This window comes from Coregonus clupeaformis, chromosome 25 (genome assembly GCF_020615455.1).
Source record: "Coregonus clupeaformis isolate EN_2021a chromosome 25, ASM2061545v1, whole genome shotgun sequence".
Classification (NCBI taxonomy): domain Eukaryota; kingdom Metazoa; phylum Chordata; class Actinopteri; order Salmoniformes; family Salmonidae; genus Coregonus; species Coregonus clupeaformis.
In genome coordinates, this window is record NC_059216.1 from 6386767 (window position 1) to 6397966 (window position 11200).

The window sequence follows — 11200 nt, forward strand, 5'->3', positions numbered from 1 at the left end:
AAATATCAGGATCAGAAGTCGGTATTAAACAGCACATTATAAAACAGGGGATTTAGCTAAATATATGAGGAATGTGTTCTTTATCCTGTAAACATAATGTGAAAACACTGTTTGGGAACCTCTTTTTGACCCTCTGTGCCCCACTCTCCCAACAGAGAATCTCTCTCCCTCCTTATAATAGGGGTTGACAGCTTTATACATGGACAATGTACCAACACCAGAGCATGTCAATGGATGCCATGGTCTCCCATGCGAGGACGCCGTGCCACAAGAGCCACTGACTGGCACAGGGCTCACCTTCCAGGTAGCTCTCACCAGCACAGACTCAAAAATAAAACTTACAGTGGGGAAAAAAAGTATTTAGTCAGCCACCAATTGTGCAAGTTCTCCCACTTAAAAAGATGAGAGAGGCCTGTAATTTTCATCATAGGTACACGTCAACTATGACAGACAAATTGAGAAAAAAAATCCAGAAACTCACATTTGAGGAATTTTTTATGAATTTATTTGCAAATTATGGTGGAAAATAAGTATTTGGTCACCTACAAACAAGCAAGATTTCTGGCTCTCACAGACCTGTAACTTCTTCGTTAAGAGGCTCCTCTGTCCTCCACTTGTTACCTGTATTAATGGCACCTGTTTGAACTTGTTATCAGTATAAAAGACACCTGTCCACAACCTCAAACAGTCACACTCCAAACTCCACTATGGCCAAGACCAAAGAGCTGTCAAAGGACACCAGAAACAAAATGGTAGACCTGCACCAGGCTGGGAAGACTGAATCTGCAATAGGTAAGCAGCTTGGTTTCAAGAAATCAACTGTGGGAGCAATTATTAGGAAATGGAAGACAACTGATAATCTCCCTCGATCTGGGGCTCCACGCAAGATCTCACCCCGTGGGGTCAAAATGATCACAAGAACGGTGAGCAAAAATCCCAGAACCACACGGGGGGACCTAGTGAATGACCTGCAGAGAGCTGGGACCAAAGTAACAAAGCCTACCATCAGTAACACACTAAGCCACCAGGGACTCAAATCCTGCAGTGCAAGACGTGCCTCCCTGCTTAAGCCAGTACATGTCCAGGCCCGTCTGAAGTTTGCTAGAGTGCATTTGGATGATCCAGAAGAGGATTGGGAGAATGTCATATGGTCAGATGAAACCAAAATAGAACTTTTTGGTAAAAACTCAACTCGTCGTGTTTGGAGGACAAAGAATGCTGAGTTGCATCCAAAGAACACCATACCTACTGTGAAGCATGGGGGTGGAAACATCATGCTTTGGGGCTGTTTTTCTGCAAAGGGACCAGGACGACTGATCCGTGTAAAGGAAAGAATGAATGGGGCCATGTTTCGTGAGATTTTGAGTGAAAACCTTCTTCCATCAGCAAGGGCATTGAAGATGAAACGTGGCTGGGTCTTTCAGCATGACAATGATCCCAAACACACCGCCCGGGCAACGAAGGAGTGGCTTCGTAAGAAGCATTTCAAGGTCCTAGAGTGGCCTAGCCAGTCTCCAGATCTCAACCCCATAGAAAATCTTTGGAGGGAGTTGAAAGTCTGTGCTGACCAGCGACAGCCCCAAAACATCACTGCTCTAGAGGAGATCTGCATGGAGGAATGGGCCAAAATACCAGCAACAGTGTGTGAAAACCTTGTGAAGACTTACAGAAAACGTTTGACCTGTGTCATTGCCAACAAAGGGTATATAACAAAGTATTGAGAAACTTTTGTTATTGACCAAATACTTATTTTCCACCATAATTTGCAAATAAATTCATTAAAAATCCTACAATGTGATTTTCTGGATTTTCTTTTCTCATTTTGTCTGTTATAGTTGACGTGTACCTATAATGAAAATTACAGGCCTCTCACATCTTTTTAAGTGGGAGAACTTGCACAATTGGTGGCTGACTAAATACATTTTTCCCCCACTGTACATATTGTGCTCTCCCAATTGGCATTGACAGCACAGCAAAAAGTCTGAGCATGGGAGAGGCCAGATATAGCCCTGGTGGTTGTATAGACCTGTGTGTGTGTGTGTGTTAGGAGGGGAAGGTTGGGAGAGGGGTGTGGGTGCCACAGGCTCTGGGCTGTAAGGATCTGCTGGCCTTCCAGGAGGGATGAGAGCTCTCTGAGAAACAAAGCACTGCTTACTTTGGGACCATTCCCGGGACATCTTCCTGTCTGGGATTGCTGGAGATATCTCCAGAAGAAAGAAAAAAAAGTGAAAGAACATAAGACTGCATAGAAAAAGAGTGAAATGCACCACAAACATGAGAGGCAGAGAAATAAATGGCTCTCGATTTCCTCCTCAAGCTTTTTGGGTTAACTAACAGATTGCAGAGAGCTATTCAGAGCCCTGGGACAGACACACACACACACACACACTCATACAACACAACCTTCATTCCTCACTGCACATTTGCGTGCACATTACAAAAGGTTGATTAACTGTCAGTGTTTCTCTCAATGAAAGACAAAAGATAATGTCCTCCCCGATGTGAATACAGACATTTGGTTGTTGAAATGACCCGAGATGTGATGCCCCAGGCAGGAAGCCCATTATTGGTGGTGTTCATGTTGCATCCTCCCAGACATACAGAACAGGGGCCTGGGGAGCATCTACATGAGGCGTCTATGAGGAGACGGTGGAAATATGGACACCGTTTCCACCACCGGCCGTTTACAATAGAATATCTGTGGAATATCTGGGAGTAGGGAGACATGAAGGGCTGTGCCATATCCTAAAGAAGCTGAAACGTCCACCCTGTGACAGGCCAGGCTACTGGATGGATGCGTGGACGAGGGGGATGGGGGGGGGCTAACGGTGCTCATCAGTTTATTCTTCCCTCAGTACTTCCTTTCTTCCCTCCCACCCTTGTGATATGAACCATGCACTCTCTGCCTCAAAGTTAAAACCCAAGTAACATAATGTACTAATTCTCTGAATTTCAACAGCTTTAGACAGGTGTTGCTCAATACAATACTCAATTTTAAAGCATGGACATACAGTGGGCACACAAACACCAGATCTCTGTCAGGCAACAGGAACAAACTAGAATCAAACAGTGTGTTCAAACATAGATCAAAGTTCATAGAGAGATTGGAACTAGGGATAGGCTATTCATTGGCATTCTTTTCTGGATAACTGCTTTCCAAGCGTGTTAAAACCGCATGACAAAATCTGTAGAATTGCAAGAAATATGCTTCAGACCTGCAAAATTCTCTCCACCAATAAGAGGGGTGTGAACAGTTTGTGTCATGAACAGTGCTTGTGCCCACAGAAATAGACATGGCGCGGGCTCGCAGGGGGGCGCGGACGCGCAGGGGGGCGCAGGTTGTTCCCCAATGCTGGAAGAGCCCCCCCCCCCGAGTGAAAAAGTTTGGGAACCCCTGATCTAGTTTATATAGAAATCATTGGTTGAAACCAATGAGTTCAAGAATCATTTAAATCTCAACTTAAAAAAGGCACAAATGAATGTTTTTGGGTAATGGTTCATAGTCTTATTGAACTTACCTGGACCACTTCTATTCCTCTTTTCCTGAAAGACAGATGAGAAGAAAAAAAACAATCAGAATACATACATTCATTATTCAATTATCCTAAAATGTAGAGGTGGGGAAGAGATACAGCACTGCCTTAACTCCAACAGATTACCCTGACACATCTGCAGACATTAAAACAAATTGACAACCATTTGCCAGCGTATATTCAAGCTCTCTGTAGTGGTGAACCCAAATGGCTCCCAATCACAAGGTGAATCTCACACACCATTACAAAGGTTATTGCTGTTTTGAAGGGCAGAGAGATGGTTGGCAAAGAAACCAAGATAGTGCATGCACCTCGCCACTTTAAGGGTCCGGAGTCTGTCTCACATAAAACATATTGACAGTGGTATACTTAACTGTTCCACTTATGCATGTACTGGATAGAATTCAATCTAACAGACTTTGGCATCATTGTTTAAATTCAAAACACACATAAATCTTATGAAATTTTGGGAATGAAAACCGCAGTGGCATAACATTCAAGAATAGAATGTGAATTTGTTCTAGGAATTCATAAATATGGTCATTAAGGCTCAATTAAATAAGCTCTGACTGCTTTAGTCTGGGAGTCCAGGGCCAGGGAATGTCTTTACTTTTCAAAGACACGAGATTGAGCTTTGTGTAAAAATCGGTTGCTTGGCAACGCACAGACCACTACAAGAGAGAAGTTCTCAGTAGCGTTTGTGTAAGAGACTTCCAGCTGCTCTAACGTAATAAATCACAATGCTTTCCGACGACCACTGAAGGACTTGACTGTCTTTCAAATCCACCCCAGTCTGCCCAAACAAACAGAAGTAGTATAAAAGGCACGTTCACACTGCACCTTAGCTCAGGGCTAAGAGCCTCCTTAGTGTTCACACGTGCACATTCTAAAGTCGGCTAGCACCAACCTTAGCCCAGGGCTAGCTGGCCCTGCTCCGGAGCAGGGTTAGCACAGACATTTCGGTTAGCTCCAGAAACACGGTGCCAAAATAGCCAGTGTGAAACGGGGTCAAGAACAATGCCTAGAATGCTCACTGTCCAATCACAAAAAGTGGCACTTCCACTTAATTTACATATGCTCGATGCCTGTAATGTGTTCCGCGCGTTATTTTGATAAGTAAATTCATACTACTAAATCCTTCCAAAAACCGAAATACTTTCATCGTGCAAAAACATTGGTTGCTATGCTTAACAGAAATGGTTGCTATGCAGGCTGGCTAAAGTCTTCTCACTTAGCAAAGTAAAGCTACAAACTCTACAGCTGGAATGGCAGCAAACACTCAATATTCCTCAGTTTTCATAGATTTCTATTGACATTTAATTGCATATATCTATGACAGTAATTTTGTCACATTATTTCGCCTGGATCAGAAAAGTTGATGTCCCATTCGTTCACAGCATTCGTTGTACAGGGGGCGTGATAGAATTTAAAAAGTGAAACAATGTTTACGATGTCGGACAGGAAGACAGCAAGATTTACACAAACCATCACTGTTGGAAGTCAAATGCTAGGCCAGAAGCAAGATGAAATAATGTGTTAATAAATGTCTTACTGTTTATAACATTGGCTGCGTGTCAGAGATAGTCGCATGTTGTGTTTGTCCGTTATCCCAGGGCTTTGGAATACAAGTGTGGATCCTTAGCCCAGGGCTAAAGCTTAGTCTCCCGAGTGGCGCAGTGGTCACTGTGCCACTAGAGATCCTGGTTCGAATCCAGGCTCTGTCATAGCCGGCCGCGACCGGGAGACCCATGGGGCGGCGCACAATTGGCCCAGCGTCGTCCAGGGTAGGGGAGGGAATGGCCGGCAGGGATGTAGCTCAGTTGGTAGAGCATGGCGTTTGCAACGCCAGGGTTGTGGGTTCGATTCCCACGGGGGGCCAGTATAAAAAATAATGTATGCACTCACTAACTGTAAGTCGCTCTGGATAAGAGCGTCTGCTAAATGACTAAAATGTAATGTAAAATGTAGTCTAGGGCCAGTCTAGCCCCGGGCTAAGAACAATGCAGTATGAAAAGGCCTTAAAAGGTAAAGTGGTTAAGAGCGTTGTGCCAGTAACCGAAATGTCGCTGGCTCTAATCCCCGAGCCGACTAGGTGAAAAATCTGTCGATGTGCCCTTGAGCAAGGCACTTAACCCTAATTGCTCCTGTAAGTCGCTCTGGATAAGAGCGTCTGCTAAATGACTAAAAAAAAATATGAACGTTTTTTAAAACAATTTTTTTAAAAGGGGTGTTTTCCGTACTATTAAAAACAGTGATCAAAACAATCTTAAAGGTCGTCAAGTAGTGAGGACATGCAAGTCCTAATCATCTGAACATACAGACAAAACAATGCATGGGGGAGGGAATGAACACCAAGCTAGGCTATGTGGAAAAACAGTGAACTTTCAGTGGCACGATGTCAGAATGCTTGAAGATATTTGTTTCAATAGAAGCTGTTCAGCTTCCTAGAAATCTGTCAAGGCAGTGAGAGTGATGGGACATGTAGAAACCTGCTGGTTCTATGGGAGCGGTTGTCTAGATCAGATATTTCCCCATTATGAAAGCATGAGGTCCAAACGCAAACACGGAAGAGAGATGGCATCTTCCACAGAGCTGGAGATTTTATAGTGATTAGCGGCCTCAATGAGACCGGGCTTTCTGATGACTGTAAACATAATGACATGCTTAGTTCATACAGAAGGAGATGACAACTGTCACAAGATTAGGTATTTTCGGAGTAAGGCAGAACAATTAATTAAACATTTGAGTGAACCGGTGATTCCTAATGTTTGAAATCTGCTTTCTTACCGATGCATGTTTCATTTAGATCGGTTTGGCCTCCTGCAGACCGATGCACTCTCATTTTAAACATTTGAACCGGGGACTAATGCCTATTGGTGAATCGTTACATCCCTAGTGACCATATAATGAAACCAGACAGGAAGTCCTACTATAGTGGACACATTTTATCTTCGTAAAACTGAAACGATACTTCAGGCTATTGACAGCAATAGAACCTACAGCTAGCAACCACGAAGCCTGTGTATGTTAGGCCAATGGCACCATGCACACTCCAAACAAACCTTGGCAAAAAATCTCACTCCTGAATAGGGATGGGCACGGTTATTCCAATATCCAAACTGACATTAGCATTTGATTACCTCGGAGAGCATTCATATGAACGAAAACATTTAAAGTCTAAAATTCAATCAAATGATCTATGCGACATGTAGGCGACATGCCTACAAGGATAGACCATTACATTTGAAATGTTAATAAAACAGTTAAATGACCGTTTTTACAAGTGTGCCACATAAAAAAAAGACTAATCCGTTTCACACGTGTACCTTGTTATTGTCGGTCAATCAAAGCGGCGCTACAGTCAGACACTCCATGTGTAGCAAGTGAAGTGGGAGATTTCTAATCAATACTAAATGGAATTAAAGTTACAGAATTAAGTTGGCTAAATGACGAGTAGGCTACAATGATCAACCAACAGGTAGGCTGTTGTTTGATATGAATGGAGATGTTGTAGACATTGGACAGGGAGCGCAGCAAAATAGCCTCAATTAGCCTTGCTACTTTAGCTACCTAGTTAGCTGACTACTGTAGCTAGCTAGCTTCTTTACAACGATTTGATGCAGTCAAGACAGGCACTACCAGATGGTATGATAGACAAACGTGTTGCTGCCATAGGTTATCTATCTAACTAGTGCGAGTCGGTTTGGCTACTTTCTGTCCCTTTCTCCGTGCCACAGACTGTCAGAGAGCAGCGCACAGGCTTTCCCGAGTCGCACAAGCAAGTCTCCATTTAAAACATGTATTTCTACTATCTGGATATCTGAAAAAATATCATGGTATTTTTCGAATACTGAAATCATTTCAAATGACCAACCCTATTCCTGAACTATATTTTCCAAGAGTAGGCAAGACACAGAACATTTCATTGTTCAAACTAGTCCAAACCCACCCCCCCCACACACACACAACAGCCCATCCCCACCCCACCCTATAACCTATATATACATTCCGAGCCATCCTCCAGAGGGAGTCATTTGGTTGGAGGGTTATGAAGAGATTAAAAATATTTGGAGGATTACATTGTCGTAATCTGTGCTGGCTCAATCAGGTTGCTTTATGAGTCAACAGCTCCCTTGGCAAGGTGAAAATCCCTCACCACTGCTATCAGCAGAGAGAATCCACTCTGAAAAAATATCCTACGTAACCTACAGAGAGAGAGAGAGAGACCTGCCCTAGTTGAATCCCCTAGAGCTCCAAAATGGTTTTTGGTCATTTCACATTGTCTGCCCTTTAGGCGTTTTTCACATAGGCTTTGAGTGCGACACTCCTAAAACACGGGCAGCGTCAGAGCAACAGAGAGAAAGGATTGATTAAGCCAGTTTGCCTGAGTGTTGTGGGTCCCATCCCTGCTTGTTGATACCAAATACAGCACTCTTTGTCCATCAGCAGGCAGGGTTTACCATCAGTTCTGCTGAGGAAATCCAACGCAATCCCTGCCCCACTTTACAGCGCCTTATATAATCATTCACTCTGCTGGAGACTGATACAGCAAGGCACAATGTAAAGTAAGGTAAGAGATAATATCTCCCTCTACTCGAGAGTCAAGCGCGTCGCATGCACATACGCACACACACCTACTAGGTGCTTTAGTAAAGCCTCTTACTTTTCCAAATTCCAGTTGCTCAGGTTTCACAAACCTAACACACCCATGTTATAAGAGGCACCTGGAGCCACAAACCGCACCCACATACCCCCATCTTACACACACACACACACGCACACGCACACGTGTGTGGTAGTAGATTAGTGGCCTGAGGGCACACAATGTGTTGTGAAATCTGTTGTGAATGTATTGCAATGTTTTTAAAATTGTATAACTGCCTTAATGTTGCTGGACCCCAGGAAGAGTAGCTGCTGCCTTGGCAGTAGTGAATGGAGATCCATAATAAATACAAACACTAATCGCTCCTCCCCCTATCTGCTGGTGTAACACTAAGGCCTAGATTCACCACAACCACTCTGGTCGTCTAATGATTTCACTAAAAAGGCATAGACACAGCTAGGCAAATTCATACATTTCTCTCACTGAGGACTCAGAAACAGTAACAATGGTGAGAGCCTCCTCCACACTACAGTGCCACAAAACTCCTCTGTGCCCACACATACTCTCTCTGCGTGATGCTGAGTTCTGTAATTCTCACGTCACAGGAGACCAATCAGAGGTCTAATTAACTATGCTTCAAGGGGGACTCAAGAGACAGGAGAGTAAAGGGTAGGCGGATGGAGACCACATCTCTAACGAGAGAGCCTCTGAACAAACCATGAAAAGGACCAATTTAAATATGCTTCTTAAAAAGGACACAAGTCACAGAGCACAGGATTAATAAAATGAGTCATAACCATAGTCTAAAACATATCCAACTGTCACTTATTTAGTCTGTAAATCAATCACTAAATGAGAAAGTTTACACCTTACAAGGCTGGGGCTGGAGACCACAACACCACAAACATCAATTCTGCCACACACACAGTTGGCCAGAATGAACAACCAGAGATCAAGGAAAGTAATTTAATAATAATCAGGGATTGACATCAAGGTCTGAAAGGCACTTGCTCATTGGGCAAGTCAGGAGTATTTTTTGGTTGCCAGAATATTATAATCACTTGCCCGACAATGTAAATTTATAAATTTTCAACTTTACACAGTGGAGGAACAAGAAAGACCAGATTAATGGAATTATTAGCATTTTGGTTATTGTCAGTAACAACAAATCACGTGCCCAATGATGAAACCTCAGAACAGGCTCAACTACTTGCACAACTGTTCCGGCCCAGGCAATAGTGAAACCCTTTTGATGTCAATCCCTGTAATTCTGTTTCATATATAAAAGGCTGTCTCTTCAGAGACATTGAGAAATGAACTTGGCCCAGAAACAGTTACATGATAGATGCAAATTGAGCTCGAGCTCACATTGGTTCCATTATTTGAATGTGTGTGACATCTACCACAGACTCTGGGGCTTAGCCTACACAATGTAAGCAAGCAAAGTGATCCCTACAGGCCACAGAGTTTGTGTCATATCCTCTTCAATTAATGTTCAAAATGCGTATTCCAAAATATATCAGTTAAAACAAGAAAAGACTGATGCAATTCTTGGTTCTTGCAGTCATTAAATGGAGTAGACATTGGGCACAGTTAAAGAGATGATAATCTAACTATATTTTCAAGACTGGATATGTGTTTCATAGCTACATGCTGTAGCTACACCGCTACAATGCATCTCTTCAAGATTGCTGTCTGTATGCCTTCACGACTGTAACTACTGTACAGTGGACTGAAAATGTAACCACCAGTAGCTGCATTGTTCTCAGCACATACCTGCACAAATCAGCGAAGGCCTGAAAATTCAGCTTTTTCATCTTCTTCTCGCTGAGCCAGTAGCCCACTTTCCTGCCTTTCAAAAAAGTCTGCATCTCTCCACCTCACGTATGTTCTTAATCCAGATGTTAACAGTTACTGTCGATTCAACCTGGAAAACAGGAAACCGTCGTCTCACACGAACCTAGACGGAAGGGATAAATTACTTAGCTAGCTAATATTTTGTATTATGTGAGGAAACCGGATAAATTGACTCTCCTCAATTCTTCCAACAACTTCTTTAGTTAGCAAGCAAACTAGCCAGCCATAACAACAATATTCAGTTTATGACAGTGCTAGCTTATGTTAGATATACAACTAACTTGACTGAATATCAAATAACCATTAGCTACCTAAATTAACGTTTACCAGATATATATCAATTTTTTTCCCGTAGATAAATCGTCTGCCCCCCTGATTGGCTAGCTGCATTTCCCGAAAAGAGACTAATTTCTAGAAATGCGCCATAACATAAACCAAATCAATACCAATAATATACATAGCTAGTTAGCTACAATGTGGTTTCTGGATAGATTCGCGAGCTTTATGACAAAGCTCGAGGAGAAGCAGAAATGCACAGCTAATAAATATATCAGAAGTTCAATTAAATGTATAGCTACCAGCTAGCTAGCACATTTCCTCCCTAAATGTCGTTGTCCTAGTAAGGATAGCCACCTAGCTAGCCTGATAGCTGTCCATTCTCCGTTCCGCTGGATGTTCAAGCTGAAGTTGTGATGACCAAGCACTGCGCTGAAGTCTTCTCTTCAATCTAGACTGGTCGAAATTGGAACCTAATTGACAGTGCACACACCCTCGAGTCGTGCTCATTTAGGTTGCCCTAGCGCGTGCACCCTAAACAACTATGCATTCCGTTAACTAGCTTGCTGTCAAACAGGGCAGCGTTTTTCACCCTCGTTAGAAAATAAAAGAGCACGTCAGCACAGCTTCTAAACCATACTGTACTGTCCTGTCCTTGACGTCAGTTTAAACAACAGCCCTTCTTCTTTTTCTTCTTCTTCGATGAGGTTTAACGGCGGTTGGCATCCAATTTGTTGCATTACCGCCACCTACTAGACTGGAGTAATAATAAATAATAATAATATGCCATTTAGCAGACGCTTTTATCCAAAGCGACTTACAGTCGTGCGTGCATACATTTTTGAGTACAACTCCCTTATATTTTGCTAGAAAAATAAAATAAAGAAATACCCTAACATCTAACACTACACTCACAAATTCAAAAATATGA

The 11200-nt window shown here is 42.8% G+C and overlaps 1 protein-coding gene across 3 annotated transcripts in view; it reads right to left on the reverse strand.

The window, feature by feature from the left end:
• The window catches only part of LOC121539329 (inositol-tetrakisphosphate 1-kinase-like), a 41345-nt gene extending 30401 nt beyond the window's left edge, over nucleotides 1-10944 (reverse strand). Inside the window, exons 1-3 of one of the 3 annotated variants that reach the window (XM_045207478.1) lie at nucleotides 10627-10944; nucleotides 9913-10096; nucleotides 3519-3543 (exon numbers count right to left, since the gene is read on the reverse strand). In XM_045207478.1, coding sequence (XP_045063413.1) covers nucleotides 3519-3543; nucleotides 9913-10007 — 120 coding nt within the window. In that variant the 5' untranslated portion in view covers nucleotides 10008-10096; nucleotides 10627-10944. Of the gene's footprint in view, nucleotides 1-3518; nucleotides 3544-9912; nucleotides 10097-10571 lie in introns of all 3 variants that reach the window. The other 2 variants (XM_045207479.1, XM_041847735.2) reach the window with 2 other exon arrangements.
• Nucleotides 10945-11200: the final 256 nt, after the last annotated feature.